Source organism: Ascidia mentula, chromosome 2 (assembly GCF_947561715.1).
Source record: "Ascidia mentula chromosome 2, kaAscMent1.1, whole genome shotgun sequence".
Lineage (NCBI taxonomy): Eukaryota > Metazoa > Chordata > Ascidiacea > Phlebobranchia > Ascidiidae > Ascidia > Ascidia mentula.
Genome location: NC_138567.1, coordinates 3,784,740 through 3,801,517, shown reverse-complemented (window position 1 = coordinate 3,801,517; position 16,778 = coordinate 3,784,740). Strand labels below are relative to the sequence as shown.

The 16,778-nt window shown below is 38.4% G+C and overlaps 1 protein-coding gene across 1 annotated transcript; it reads right to left on the bottom strand.

Moving 5' to 3' along the window:
• Positions 1–7,034: 7,034 nt before the first annotated feature.
• Positions 7,035–10,213, bottom strand: LOC145889916 (uncharacterized). The gene is made up of 9 exons (XM_082980965.1): positions 10,155–10,213; positions 9,956–10,078; positions 9,645–9,743; positions 9,120–9,359; positions 8,803–8,910; positions 8,283–8,405; positions 7,886–7,960; positions 7,396–7,641; positions 7,035–7,141 (listed from the first exon to the last, which is right to left on the bottom strand). Exons 1-9 carry the CDS (start codon positions 10,207–10,209, stop codon positions 7,035–7,037), a joined length of 1,176 nt encoding a protein of 391 aa, XP_082837091.1. The 5' UTR covers positions 10,210–10,213.
• Positions 10,214–16,778: the final 6,565 nt, after the last annotated feature.

Sequence of the window (16,778 nt, the reverse complement as noted above, 5' to 3'; positions counted from 1 at the left end):
TAATGTTACCTGTGTAAACAGTTATGTTGTGGGTGGCGTTTGTTCCTCTGCCTGCAACAGTGATCACGTAGTGTGTGTTGGGTTGTAAGTTGCCGAAAGCTGCACGTTTGTTGCGAAGATGTCTGTAACTTGTAACTAACGTTCCTTCCCTCCAAAGACTGACGTCATAGATGAAATTGAGATACGCTTGAACATTTCTGGACCAAGTAATGCTCACAAAGTCTAAACCCTGATCAACAATTCTTATCTTTATACCCGGGTCCCCTGTAGAAAAAAAGACAGGTAAATTCTAAAGCAGACTTTATGTGTAAGTCACTGTGTACCTAAGCATTTGGACTCGTGACAATAACAAAGGCTGCCGTATTCGCTTTTTCCACAGTTACCATCATTTCCACATTTCGATATGGCAGTGGATTCACACATACCTGCATGTGGTGTATAGAAATATCATTTAATGTTATAATGTGCAACGATATAATGCACACATCTCCCACCAACACACATTGTCCCATCGCCGAAGAAGCCTAAGTGACACGAACACATATAGCTTCCCTCTGTGTTGGTACACACTGCCTCGGGATGGCAGTTGTGTAAGTTTTGCGAGCATTCGTCAATATCTAAACAGAATGCAGTCCTGCTAACAGGCATATTTCTGTAGAATGATTTAAAAGTTACCGATGCAGTGAAAAATGCCAAGGCGATATCCTGGACCGCAACCAATTTGTGTAGTCGTAGGCGTCGGTAAAACTAGTGGAGATTCCCCAGGGTCTGTTGTTTAAAGCAAACATATTCAAGGTTTGTACATTTTGCAAAGTTAACAAACCTACCAGTTTGAACTATAATACTGGCTTCTGCCGAACCAATCTGGTTATGAACCACCACCGTTAAGTTATATGCCGTAGATGGTTTGAGAAAGGAGAATCCAGCCTGTTTATCTATGCGCTGAGCATAGGACACGTCTCCACCCGTCAAAAACGCATTGCTGAAAGTCACTCTCGTGCGATTCCAGGAAAAACTTAGGCCTGTGGTTGATCTCCATACAAGTCTCAGATTCGAAATCGTGGGAGGAATCGCTAAAAATGTAGCTTATGTTTGTAAACTTCTCCTATTTGCAGAATGGTTAAGTACCTATATGGTTGGGGTATACAGCATAACATTACCACTTTTTTAAAAGACACGCGCAATGCCACGAGGTTAGCGTATATTTTCCTTAGTAGAATACAACATATTGTAATCTCATCTACGTCACAGTAGTATCGTTCTCACAGTAGTTAGCCCAAGAGAATCCAGAGAATCCTGAACAACTTCCTTTATCCCAGCATTCTACGCCACCGCAGTGTTCTGGAAATAAATAACACATTCAAAGAAAGGAAACCGGTCGTAATCCTTTACAAAAACAGCATTCTTTCATGCCTTGGCACTACAAATTGAAATGTAAAAATTCACGAAACACACAACTGCAAGTTGTGACAGCCATTGTGCTACTGTTGCTGTCAGGCTTTCAAGCATAGCTGTGTGGCCGACGAAACGTCGAACAAATAGAGTTTATGCCAGAAGAGCAGTCTAGTTTAAATTTTAGTTGTTACATACGTGTGCAATTGAATCCGTCTCCAACATAGCAGAGTTCGCAGGTGCAAGTAAAGCTTCCTTCTGTGTTAGTGCAGTAAGCGTTTAGGTCGCATACATTCGACCCATTTGCACATTCATTTACATCTGTGAAAATAACAAAATTAATTTTAGTCAAACGACAAGACCTCCTAGCAGACAGGAATCGAAATGCAGTTTTAACGTGAAACGTCATGCGACCGTAAGGAACAGCGCCGACCTATTCTCCCATCACTACGCCAAACGATACCCTTTGTGTCGCATTACTTTCGTCGCATTGTGAATCTAAATTCAAATATTTGATCTAGATAAATCAATGGATCTTCTCAAGGGCAATTGCCTTCTTGTGCCTGAATTCTTAGTTTTGTTTGTCAAACAATGAAAACCCGTTTCTTTTGAATGGTTAAAGCCCCTTCAACACCCTCTCTTTTCCTATATTTACCATATTGCTTGCTTTTACACGATTTGAGCGTTTATGCTTGCAATAACAATGATTACAATTGCACGAAAAATTAAGGAACAACTTATCTCTACCAATGCATGTGGAATTATATCGTACAAATCCAGGACAGCAGCTTGTTGGTGTGTTGGTGCATGGTGGGGACGTGGGAGGCGCCGTTGTCGGATAAGAAGGTTCTGGAACTAAAAAAATATTTAATTTGAAAAAAACAATTTTGTTTTAAGTCGTCAGCATTTCAAAATAGTGCACTCTTAATTACATAATGTTATGGAATTGAGATTATCACGGCGTACTGCAGAAATTGAAAAACAAATTTTTACAAAAACAGAAAACCCACGTGTACTTGCAGAAATCACAGTGGTTGATAATTCTGAATGAGCGAACACATTTAGCGATATAGTGTACTCCGTATCCGGCTGCAGATACAGGAATCCAGCTACTTTTGTGCCGTAGAAGTTGACATGATTCATCAAGGGACCACTAAGCCAGGCTCCGATGGCGTTGCTTGCTTCCCAGGCGATAAATAAGCTGTTGCTAGTTCTCCATAGAACTTTGATGCTGTGTATGACGGCTTGTCCTGAAGTGTAACTTAAGTAATAAATACATTGCGATAACTGTAAATATTTGAATTGATCATAACCGGATATATTAACAAAATTTAAGCTTTTTTGGTTATTACCTTTACTATAACTTCGAAAAGTAAAGTACGAGCAAAACATCAATAGAAAATATTTCGTAACATATCACTTGCTGTGTTTATCAGTTTAATGCTCATTATTTTGGTTCAAAATTCTAATGTATTATGCTAATATTCAGGATTGATACATACCTTCATTAACGACACTACTTAAACTTACCTCCAGGACATCTCACGGAAGTTGGGCTGTTTTCACAAAAACAAGTGTAACCATTCAATCCTTCAGCGCACCGACCGGGACAAGAGTCGTTACAATAACCTAACAGGCAAACGTTTAGTCAGTACTAAGAAAGCCTAATATTTACTACACAGATCTGTGACTTACATTCACCCAATAAACACAAATAGCTTAGACGACAAAACCTTTTACTGGAATTAAAAAATACCGTAGTTACTACATTGTTGCAATAGTGTTCACGTTACGTTTCATTATGTGAGGCAACCAACCTCTGCAGTAGAAACCGTTGCCTACAAACCAATCCTTGCACTGGCAGATGTAACCACCGATGGTGTTTATACAGTGAGCCTCTGGGTGACAAGCATGCGTTCCAATCGCGCACTCGTCAACATCTTGACAAAAAAAGTATTACAAAAACACTAAAATGCAATGATTCGCGCTTTGTGCACGTCAGCATAATCAGTTTTAGTTTTGAACATTAGAAAATACACCTACCTTGTCCTTGACCACGTGCAACAACCGCAAAAAGCAAAGCGAAAACTCCTAACATGTTTTCTGTATGCCAACACACAAATGCAACAAAAGTCTAACTTCATGCTACGTACACTCACGAGTCGTTCTTTCACTTTAACACTTTCTCCCTTTCGATGTGAGTATTGATTTTAAGGCTCCGCAACCGAACAGGAGTAGGGAATATTTCCAGTTAAGCGAAAATTTCTCCCTGTTTTCTCAACCTCCTTTGTCTTTTGTGTATCGAGGTTTTGGCCAATCCTTGTGGTTAGTGCCTTTCCTGTTACGCAAATATTTCCTTTATTTTGAACCATCTCAGGGTTGTTTCCCATTGTTCCCGGTGCTAACATTGGCAAGCAATCACTTAACATAAAGTTGAGAACGAGAGATTATATGTATTTTATTGCTGTTTACTCCCAAATATAACCGCGTGTATGCTATATATGTAAGAGTTAATTGGATTAGGGTTGTATGGTTGGCTACCGCACAAACTTATCTTAACAAATTTAACTGTATGGTAGTAATTAATGGTTAAAAAAATATAGTATACGGTAGGCATCCTGCAATACTAGCAATAATAAGAAAGTGTACCATAGTACAATGGCTTGATCCAGCTTGGTTAGAGTACCAGTAACCTAATGCACAGACAAAGTGGAAAATGAGGAAAAATATAACTTGTGTTTATTAGTGTTAATAAGGCAATAGGCTACAGCATACATACAGTTAGAATACATACAGTTAGTTAATTGATCAGTTCGGGCCGCCACGTTGGTGGCTGGTGAAAAAAACTGCAGTGAAGCGTGAACTAAGTTGACATATGATATCTATCATTTGCACGGCGACGTTATTTACACTTACTACATCATGTTTGTCGTATGGCAATAGCAATTCGATTTTAATGCACCAATTTAAACACACATTAGCAGCTTCCAAATAATTTCCAGATTTCCGGACAAGGGTTTTGCGTACATTTGTCGATGGCCGTTATTCTCGTTATTGCCTGTTTTAATACAAACGAATGTGAGGTAAAGTCCACAACAGCATGTCTTGATGTGATTCTTTGGTGACGTCGGTTACTGCGTATATATATATAACATCTATCCGTTTAGGGCAAGGTTTGGAATCATGTGTTACAGTTCTCTTTGAAGATCAGCCAGTTACAAACAAGTTGGTCTGTTAGAGATATTGTTCTAACTGCGATTACAGTATTTGTTTGCGAAGGTTTTCAATAAAAAATCAGCTTCAGAAAATCTAAACAACATACACACGGGTATACGGAGTATGCAAAAATCCGAAGCTTCCAATAATCCGGATGAGTTTGTCGGCCAAATCAAATCAGAAATAAGCGAAGTTTACTGTACAAGACCCTAGCATTAGCAGATGACGTTAAAATATGGGTCGTGAGGAAACTAAACATTTACTCATACAGAATGACCCATGGCCTCCACACTGTGGCAGGATTTCTCTTACAGTATGGAGAATTGGCCTATATTTGAAAGACACCCGCCTTGACAAAGCGAACAACAGACAAATCTTCCGAGGTCAGTGATTGGCAACAAAGATTAAGCCCTCAGAGTCATATATAGAGTAGAAAATGTCATGGTATTGTTGTCAAGAGTAACCAGGTTTCGAATCCCGATTCGGGATGTAGAAGGCAGTGCTTTCTGACGCGAAAATATATTAAAAAAAAAACAGGAAACATCGTCTTTCTGGAATGTTGATGCATCTTTTTTTTCTAGTTTTAATCCATCATGTGGGATCACTTGCTCGCTAGACAACCTCTTATAGAAAACGCAGTTTTTTGTGGAAGCATCTTTATTACGTGCATCAGACGACGAGAAGCAAAGCACAGAAAGGTTGAGTACACTGCAAATAGGCTATTGTACAGAAGCGCAGAAGAATTTGCAAACGCACCAAAGTGCTGTCAGTAAGCAGAGATCATCTACGGAACATTCTGGTGACAACTTTTCCACTTTTGATATTCTGCTTTCCACTCCTTGTAGATTTCTCGGTATTCCCTTAAAATACAAACTACATAAACCACACATAATACAAAAAATATGTATGAAAAACACATCTATACATCATGTATATTTAAATTTATGCAGTATAAATTATAAATATAAAGAATATATAAATAACGCAACAAAAATAAATTAAATATAAAATATAAACCAAAGCATTGGAAACCAATCGAAGATAAACAATTATTTGGTTGTTCAGTGCAAAGATAAAATGCACACTTATTTTTATTGTACAACACCTTTCAGATTTTCCAGAAGTAAATAGTTACCTTGCAGTGGGATTGTCATTGCAGTCTTCAGGTGGTCGCTGGGAGGTTTGAGGAGTTGCGGTGGTGGAAGGTTGGTAGGTTGTGGTGCTGGTTGTGGTGCTCATTGTTGGGCTGGTTGTGGTGCTCATTGTTGGGCTGGTTGTGGTGCTCATTGTTGGGCTGGTTGTGGTGCTCATTGTTGAGCTGGTTGTGGTGCTCATTGTTGGGCTGGTTGTGGTGCTCATTGTTGAGCTGGTTGTGGTGCTCATTGTTGGGCTGCTTGTGGTGCTCATTGTTGGGCTGCTTGTGGTGCGCATTGTTGGGCTGGTTGTGGTGCTCATTGTTGGGCTGGTTGTGGTGCTCATTGTTGGACTGGTTGTGGTGCTCATTGTTGGGCTGCTTGTGGTTACTCCTGTGGAAGTTTCAGCATTACTTATTAACTAACTATTACTCTATACTTTGTGCGGAACAGTTAAGAGTGTTCCGTTGTACAATTGCCAACAACTAAGAGCATGTGGTCATCGAAAAGAATTTGTCATTGTAGTTTGAATAACTTACTATTGTGCATATGGGATAAAAATATGACATGAAGAGCTTTCCTTATATTGGGATGTTACCATATGTGTTGCAAATTATATTCCGATATAGTATTACCTGTGTAAACACTTATATTGTGGGTGGCGTTTGTTCCTCTGCCTGCAACAGTGATCAAGTAGTGTGTGTTGGGTTGTAAGTTGCCGAAAGCTGAACGTTTGTTGTGTAAATTGTTGTAACTTGTAACTAACGTTCCATTCCTCCACAGACTGACTTTATAGATGAAATTGAGATATGCGCGAACATTTCTGGACCAAGAAATGCTGACGAAGTCTGACCCCTGATCAACAATCCTTACTGTTATACCCGGGTCCCCTGTGAAAATAAGGTTCAGATGACATACAATAAAGTTAAACCTATCTGTGTATTTTTTGTGCACCTGGACATTCATTTCTGTCATAGCAATGACAAAGGCCACCGTATTCGGTTCTTGCACAGATCCCTTTGTATCCACAATTCGAAACAGCAGTGGATTGACATATTCCTGAAAATGGAGGAGAAAAACTATTTTTTGTTGAAAATCGCGACCATTTATTTTTTTACTGACCAACACACATCGTCCCATCGCCAAAGAAGCCTAAGTTACATGAACATTTATAACTTCCCTCTGTGTTGGTACACACTGCCTCGGGATGGCAGTTGTGCAAGTTCTGCGGGCATTCATCAATATCTAAACAGAATGTAATCCTGCTAACAGACATATTTTTTGTGTAATGATTTAAAACTTACCGACGCAAAGTACGTTTTCAAGGCGAAATCCTGGACCACAACCAATGCTAGTAATCGTGGACGTTGTTTGTAAAACAGTAGGAGATTCATCAGGTTCTATATACGTGTTAGATATGAATTTTCACATTGAGCCATAACTAACAAAATACATATGCTTCGATGAATCTTTGATTTTTTGGTAAACATTTTAGATGTTACTTTTCTGCAGCTTTGAGGATTTTTAGACAAATTAAATAACCTAACACGATTTTAGACAAAAAAAGTGACATCTAAAAAAAACCTAACACGATTTTTTGGAATCGTTGGTGCATTGCGCTTTTTTTTACAATTCAGGAGTTTAACAAACCTACCAGTTTGAACTATAATGCTTGCTTTTGCCGAACCAATCTGATTATGAACCACCACAGTCAAGTTATATGTCGTAGATGGTTTGAGAAACGAAAATCCAGCCTCTCCATCTATATGCTGAGCATAGGACACGTCTCCACCCGTTAAAAACGCATTGCTGTAAATCACTCTAGTGCGATTCCAGGCAAAACTTAGGCCTGTGGTTGATCTCCATACAAGTCTCAGGTTTAAAATTGTTGGCGGAATCGCTAAAAAAAATCAACCCATGTGTGTAAAATTTGTCATTGTTCAAACCACACGAACAACAAGATGGTAATTCAGGAGCGCAATTAATAGTTTCAGATATATTCCATAGAGTAAAAATTGAAAATAGAGTATTTAGTGTTATCGAGTTAATACAGTTTTTGCAAAATGTAAACGTGTTTGCATTCTTAAATGGTTTTCTGAATCTCTTTAGAAAGGCAAAGTCTAGCAAGTAACAGGAGAACTCACAATATGTAGCCGTAGAAAAGCCGTAATATGTTGAACAGTCTCTTCCATTCCAACACCCATCTCCACCACAGTGTCCTGTCATTCAATATGCTTAATACAAAAAAACATTTTCAAAGACACAAACATATCTATCATAAACTATTTAATGTTTCACCTTCATATGTTCATTAAATCCTTTTGTGAGACAACGTGTTACATAGGAACATAACTCAGGAATTTAAAAAACTTTAAGAGAAGCAATATAACCCACGTATCTGCTACAATCATCAAAAGTGTGATTGTAGTTGCAACTGAAGCGTCAGCAAATGAATTTCTTAGCAGTTACATGGACTATATTGTTTGTCTAAGCGAAACTTAATTCAGCACAGAACCATCACAAACTGAGGCGTAGGAATACTTATGCAAGTAAATCCATCCCCGACGTAGCAATCGTTGCAGGTACAAGTGAAGTTTCCTTCAGTGTTGTTACAGTGAGCGTTTGCGCTGCACGAACTTGAGTTATTTGTGCATTCATCCAAATCTATTAGTAAAAAAGACCCCGTCATCAGTCTTGTCTCGTTTCTCCAACTTGACAGCACCATTCAATGTAATGCAAGCCCAAAGCTAAGGGAAAAGCAATTTCTATTTTATCAAGTTGATATATGGAGCAATGTGTATTTGCATCAACTATCTAACACCACTTTTATCGTGAATTGTGGCGACCGAACTGCAGTGTTCGCCTGTGCATCGAAGCGTGCTATTGTATTTTTCTTGTGTCGCGGTATTGCCGCCTGATATACTCGTGTTTTTGTGTTGCTCGCGCTATTTTGACTCTTCGCGATTCTCGCAATAAAGCATCAACCGCTTTAGCAAAATGTGTAAATTATTCACTGCGTAATGTCAACAGTACGAAGAGGATAAAATAGTATGATACTTACCAATACATGTGGAACCAGATCGTACATAGCCAGGACAGCAGCTTGTTGGTGTGTTGGTGCATGGTGGGGACGTGGGAGGCGTCGTGGTCGGATAAGATGGTTCTGGGACTTAACATAAAATGCCAGTTCTCAGTGTAACGTATATTTATTATATTTGTAACCTTGTGTCGCCCAAAATAATGGTCAAAGTATACGTTCTGATGACAAACAATCTTTATTATTGTGCAAAAAATATCATTTGTAATCAATTGTGTGACGAATAAAACATCATTACGCTCATATCAGTATGTTTTGAAAAAAAAATCAAATAAACTTACGTGTTCTTACAGGAATCACAGATGTGGTTGAGACGAGATTATTAGATACAGAAAACGTTATGTTATATTCCGTATCTGGTTGCAGATACAGGAATCCAGCTACTTTTGTGCCGTACGAGTGGTAATAAACCGTCCCAGATATTGTTGGTGAGACCCAAATAGCGTTACTCGCCTCCCAGGCAATAAACAAACTGTTGCAAGTTCTCCACAAAACCTTTGTGCTTTGTACAACCGGTGGGTCTGAAAATATACGCTGTTATTGCATTTTCATTGGGAATCGTTTATTTTAAAATTTTTATGGCTGTTCTTTTTAGTACATAAACACAACGCTATCATTTGGCAATTGCAGTGAGAGCGAATTTTGAACGAATTACTACGTTATTGTGTGTTTAGAGTATCCCAATGAAATAACGTAGTGTTTATACGTTACGGATACCCGTTGAACGTAGTTTGAACAAAATCATATTCTTTATTTCCGTTTTGCCATCGTATGCCATCAACATATATTACACAACTTAATCTTACCGGAAGGACATCCAACAGTGGTTGAAGATATTCGGCAAAAACAAGTGTAACCATTCAATCCTTCGGCGCAGCGACCAGGACAAGAGTCGTTACAATAACCTAACAGACAAAAGTTGAGTCAATAACACAACACCCACTGAGAAAGACTGTTATCCAACTACGAAAAAAAATAATTAAAGTTGCAACTAAACTCTGTAAGTGAGCGTGGAAGACAGGTTTTAATATTAAAAATGTTGTTTCGATTTATTTAATTCACAATAACTAAAGTGATTCAAAATGCGTTGAGATAGTTTACAGAAACGATGACTTACCTCTGCAATCGAAACCGTCGCCTACAAACCAATCTTTGCACTTACAAGTGTAACCACCGATGATGTTGGTGCAGTTAGCTTCAACGTGGCAGGCATGCGTTCCAAGCGCGCATTCGTCAACATCTTGAAACAAAAAAACGTTTTAAAATCACGCTATCAGTATTTCATCTAAAACTTTGAACATTAGTAATATACTTACCTTGACCTTGAGCATGTGCGAGAGCAGTAATTAGAAAAACGCATAGACTCAACATGTTTCCTTGCTGATGCCGAAAACAAACTTACATCTAACACAACTGTCGCATTGCAGCCCTTTTTATTTCCCTTGCAAACGAGCACGGGAATGAAAAAATTCTATTACTGTAAATAACATAGTGGAGAACCCCGCAACCTCCATTGTAGAATTCCGACCAAGCCACGGTCGTGTTTTGTGATCCGGGTGTCTGGGTTTTGTGCTTCTAGTCACGAAAGGTCATATGAAATTAAATTTGCAATACTTCCAACAGAAGCCGCAAGAACTGCCAGCAAAAGTATTCGGTTTCGATTCGGTTAAATTCCTGGGGAGACAAGTGTCTCGTTCGCGTCACCAGAGACGATTGTTCGATGTCTGCGGGAGAAAGTGTTGTTAATGTTTTCCCCTGTGCCTTAGGCTATGTTGGAAATGTTTTCGTTTAGGAACAATACCAATACATTGCGGATTAATGTTATTACACTTTATATTTACAATTTCTTCATCACTAAGTAAGTATATGTTTTTGGTTTTGCTACTGTTTCAAAATAATGTCGTGTCCTTCCTATCTTTTTCCAAATGTGTTGCATTATTTTGTGCAGTAATAATGTAGAAATTATTAGTATTATTATGGCAGTACTACCTACATACATGCATGCGGTTAGTTGATCAGTTTGGGCCGTCACGTTGATTGTTGATTGTAAAATCCTACATAGGCACACATTCCGCTCCATGACCTGTTAGAAATTTTTCGGAATATAAATAGAATTTTGGGCGCCTGACGTGAGAACCTTCATTGTTTTTTCGGCACCCATTCCGTTTTGTTTCTTTTGTGTATTGTTCATCGGCGTAGCTGTTTTTTTAGGCAAAATACACATTGGTTTGATTTGACTTAACATTTATCTTAATGGTTTCAGAAAATATCTAAGGCGAAACGTGAAGTAAGTTGGCAATTCATTGGTGTCATTCGTACGGAGACGTTATTTACTGACGTCATTATTGATTTCCAAATTTTCTAAGGTCAGTGTTTGGCAACAATAATAAAATCAGCCGAGTCATTTATCGAGTGAAAAAAAAATTTACGGTATTTTGGTAACGAGTAACCTAGGTTCGAATCCCGGTGCTTTATAGGCTACAGAAGGCAGTATTATTTGAGACGAAAATAGATTAACTTCTCCTGTGGGGTCACATGCCTAATAAAATAAGCTTTGCTAAATTAATATTTCTATGTTTTTCGAAGTTTGAGCAAAACGAAAGTTAAAATCACTTTTTACTGAACAGTCACTGATTTTCTCTTTTACGATTCCGACCATAATAAAGCGACCCTGTCGTTGAACTCTACAAGGTACATTTATAGATTGTTAATTTATATTTGGGCTTTACTTCTTTAAATCATGTTTATCATTTCCTCAAAATTAACTATCTTTGTACTATTTCCGGAAATTATACATATAACATATAAGGCACAAACAAATCTAGAATATACGGGTATTACCGATTGTAAGCAACAACTGTCGTGGTCTTTGTAAAGTATTCTGCTGTATTTGTTCAGTCATTGATAACACAATGGTTTGCAGAAGCAGTTTATTATGTAGATCGCATGACATAAAGCAAAAAAAGACAACTGCTGTGGGCTTTGTATTGTCAGTGCGAAATCGATGAGTACACTGCAAATACGCTATTGTACAGAAGGGCAGAAGAATTTACAAATCGCACCAAAGTGCTGTCAGTAAGCAGAGATCATCTACGGAATATTCTGGTAACAACTTTTCCACTTTTGATATTCTGCTTTCCACTTTTCCACTAGGGCTAAAATATAACAAAACCTATTAGTTACATCAAAGGGGTTGGGTATAAAACACACATTCGTTATTTGAAAGTTAAAAAGCAATATTTTCTATTTGAAATTAAAGAAACACAAATTTATGGGATCCATATTTCAGCAAACAATACAACAAATTCATGAAAAGCACAGTCCATATTTGAAATCATTTAAAATAACAAACGTAATGATGCTAAATGACTTTTCATTTTTCACATATAACAGAAACTAACAGGTGGCACCTAACTGTAAACGTTCGCACAAATTTCTATGTTTCAAAGCATGTCGATCCGGCTTTGTCTTGTTGTTTTAGCACGTACGCAGTAAAACACAAGCAAATCATTTGTCAAAAACCAATGAAAGTGGGTTATGTAAATACAAGTGATGAACAAACAACATTTCTAGTTGCTTTAATTGTTGCGTTGTCTGTCTCTGCAGCAATGGCAACCGATGCGAGCAAGAATATGTTTTCTAATCGCCTTATTCATGACGCTGTAGAGCAGAAAAACGAAGAATCCTTGCAAACCATTCACTACACTGTGGATGTACATGAATACCTCGTTTGTGATCTCGTTTCCAATGCCTGTAAAACCGGAAATGTTTACAATCATCTCGAAACTTACTTCATATAATTCTGATTACCAGAAAAAAAACCAACGCCCAAGTTCCTCCCAGGGTGATGTAAAGAAGGAAAAATGATTTTGCAGAATTCAAGACATTGGTGTAGTCAGGCTCCTGTCCTCTTCTCTTGATTCTCGAAGACTTCAACATTATGTAGGATGTTTTTATTGCAATGATCAGGTTGATGAGAAGGACGAGAGCAAGAGGAGCGATGACGGTGAAGTAGAAAATGGGAGTGTTTGGAGCCAACCAACATCGATCGTACTTGTGAATTGGTGATGATTGGTTTTGATATGTGTGGCATTGTTGGTAGAATGTTTGTGGTTGAATATAGAGACCGTACATAAAACCTACGGAAGCTCCAAGACCAACAACTGCAGCAGGTATCATCCATCCGATGGCCATTGACGTAACAAGTAGTTTGAACGAGGAAATGAATTGGAATTCGATAGGGTTTGATATTGACATGAACAGACGTATTCCATCCGCAAGAAACCACATACCTTTACAAATCAACAATGTGTATTTGCGTCGTAATTGCAACCGCAGGAAATTTCAACATTGTATAAGAGTTTAATCTCACCCGATGATATCAAGAAATAGTGAGTGGCAACTGTAAGGGCCACGCATGGCTGATCATACATGACGACACGGTCGTGTATCAGGCTGGAAATGTGAAGCAGAAGAGAGAAATGATAAAGGGAGAATGATAAACTGATTTGAACCGGAACTCGATCTCCACTGCGGTTGAAAAGGACAAGGGTTGCAACAGTGAGCAGTAGAGAAAAGACGGATGTAGATTATGTGACGTGGTTGTTATCTGAAAATAAATTTGGTATTTGTTTCTAATTTCCAACTGCATAGCGGGATATTTTTACTAACCTTTACACCGTATAGGAGAATTACGTGTTTGACAGCCATAAGGATGGTGAAAATAGAGAGGTGGTTACATTTGCACGTGACACGGCCCGTTGTCTCATTACTGGAGGTGACGCAGCCACGATCAGAAAACCTTTTTGTTTCAGGATCAAGAAAAAAACACATTGGTTGCAATGATATCTTTGTTTGATTTTTGGTTTTCTTTCCTTCCTCCACAACCATTCGACACGCGGAATTTATTGAAGATGATTGGACGTCATACGTGAGGTTGCCTGGCAACCGCCGTACTTCTTCGGAGTTATTTAATGGTTGGCACCAACCGACAACGACTAAGTAAGTTGTGTTCACAGGGGCTATGGGAATAATTTGTGAGAGTTTTGATGAATTTTGTAGCAAGGTCGTGGGTGTTGTGGTTCGGTTGTTTTTAAATTCAAATACTGCAACAATAATAAGGGTACAAGTATTTGTGTTTAGCGTGAATTTGACGTGAGTTGAACCGAGGTGTAGACTGGATATGTAATAGCTCATGTTTTGATCCACGAATTGGATACTTAGATAAGAATTCCCAAGTTAGTTAAATCCCTGATGCGATGAATTTGTAATTCTGCCATTAAAATTATTGATTGTTCACATTTTCGTTCTTCGCATTGTTGGTTTGTGTTTGTTTGCGCTGCAACAAATAACATAGTGTTAACTGCAGACAGATGGCCACTGTCTCGACCTAAAAGGTCTCATCAGTGCAGCTGGTGTGACTTTCAGACGACTTTGCTGACCAAACAGCCAAGCAAATACTTCCACTTTGCAATGACTATACAATCACCTTCCCCCGTTGGGAACCAACCTAGGTGCAACCTTACGGAGAAAACAAGGCGGAAACACTATGGCCAAGCAAAGCTCAACAAATAGTGGCCCCGTGCCACAATAATCATATGATCAGGCCCCGTGCCACAATAATCATATGATAAGCAAAGTGGATCCAATAATATGAATTATGTAAGCTGCAGACAAATGGCCAGTGTTTTGACGTAGAAGGTCTCATCAGTGCAGCACCAGCTACACAATTCATATTATTGGCTCCACTTTGCTTATCAAAAATATAACATGCAAAATTTTTTATTCAAATAATGTTTAATAGAATACGAACTTATACATAACAAAGAAAACGCCATGACGTCGACATTCCAAGCAACATAACTACAAGTTTATAAAGTATGAAAAAAGACCCCTTGTATTAGATATGATGTTGTAGGTGGTTTTGTTATTGTTAACATGGTTTCCTGCTTGAAGTTATGATACGTATCTTACATGTACAGTGTGAAGGTCGCCGCAGACGAAACGTCTTAAAATACAGTACGTTCATGCCAGAAGAGCAGTACATTTTTAATTGCAATATGCCTGGCAGCAACAGGAATTTCATAGTGTGAAGGTAATTGATTATTAATAATACAAAACGAACTATTGTCGTGAAGTAAAACCAGTGAAACAAAAACATGTTTACGATCTGGGCAGCATTTCGTGGAAATCTGTCTACAGACCTTACAGACTAGGTCCAAACCCGCGCAAAAGCGGTTCCAATAAAACTAAAATCACGACGCAATTGTGAAAAATTCCAACCTTTATTTGTTTCGATTAATTTTGTTTAAACTTATAGGCACGAAACCAATGAGCATCACGCAGGCAACTTGCCACATAAAGTAATTTGTCTGAAGAAAACTTGTCTCCGTTTATTTGACAAAAATTGCGAAAGAAACCTCACATATACTTAATCAAGTCAAAGATGTCACACGGCAAAGATAAACCAACCGCAGTATGAACAACTGCGATACAAATGAAATTAAGGCAATTGAATTTTTTACATACACAGGCACAAAAATAAATAAAAACAATTATGGTAAAATAGGAAGTGAAAATTATTACCAAAGCACTGTAGCATGGCTTTTCAAAAAGAAGCACATTTTTGCATCAATCACTTATTTTTCAATAACTTGTGTTGAAAAATTTTACAATTATCAAAGATAAACTAAACTAAATTCCATTATTCAGTGATTTACACTTTAAGCGGCTTGAACACTACTCGCGTACGAGAGCTACAAGAACCCATTAGTTGCATAAGATTCGTGGCCAGGATAACCCGGGTTCAAATCCCGGTGTGGTAAAGAAGAGTATAAGCAAGGTACGGGTTACAAAATCACATTCGTTTTATGAAAGCTGGTAAGCATACAAATATTTGGAAACAAAAGTGTTTGGACACATCATCAAGATACTTGTGCTGTTATTAATATGACGTTGCAAATGGGAATTATTAAGCGGTTTCTGTTTTCTGTCTGTTGAGGATACAGCAAAAGAAAAATCAAAGAGTTTCCTTTGTAAGTTTCAATGAAGTGTTTGTTTTAGTGGATGCTGAACTGAATGCTGGAAAAAGTTGTTCCAACTGCTTCTCTTACTTCCACCGACATAACGCAATATACGAGAAATATAAAGAATCCTTGCAACCCATTCACTGCCAAGTTGGTGTACATGAAAAACACGTTGCTTTCAGTTGACCCAATACCTGTAAAGCAAAATGTTGGTTTTCAATATTCACAGTTCTTCAAATCTAGAAGTAGAAATTCGGAATTCGTTAGTGGTAAAATCTTATGTAAATCGAAAATGATCCATCATTAAATAATTACCTACGAAAATTCCAATCTCTAAAGGAATTCCTGTGACTGGGATCAACAGAAGCATCATCTTTGCCACGTGAGCCACCTCTGGTAGCATCATACGCTTCAGGACCTCGGCGTTTGACATTCGATGCGCAGGTCGTGGTTTCCTGCACCTTAGACGGAGACTGAATACTGCCACGTGGATCAAGACCAACAAGTTGACTGCGGCACAGAAGCAAATCGGACCAATCACCGTCCAGTAGAAGAGATGTGACTGATGGTTGAGGAAGCAGCGACGTGTGTACTCGTACTTTGACGTTTGAAAGCCTGCTTGGTAGACAACACTCGGTGTGAGGTAAGGAGGCAAAAATATGAAAACTAGGAGAGCTGTGACGGTCACGATGATAACGGGAATTCCCCAACCGACCACCAATCTTCCCACGTTGATTTGGAAACTCTTGATGGCGGAAAATTGAAGGGCCTTGCTTGATGTTTTCATAGCAAGTGTCAGGCCTTCCACCAACATCCAGAACACTGTCAAAATGGGTTGTTATTGAACATTGTGAAAATTGTGTGGAAGAAAATAAGCCCATGCCAAATTGAACACTACATTTAATATATGTACAG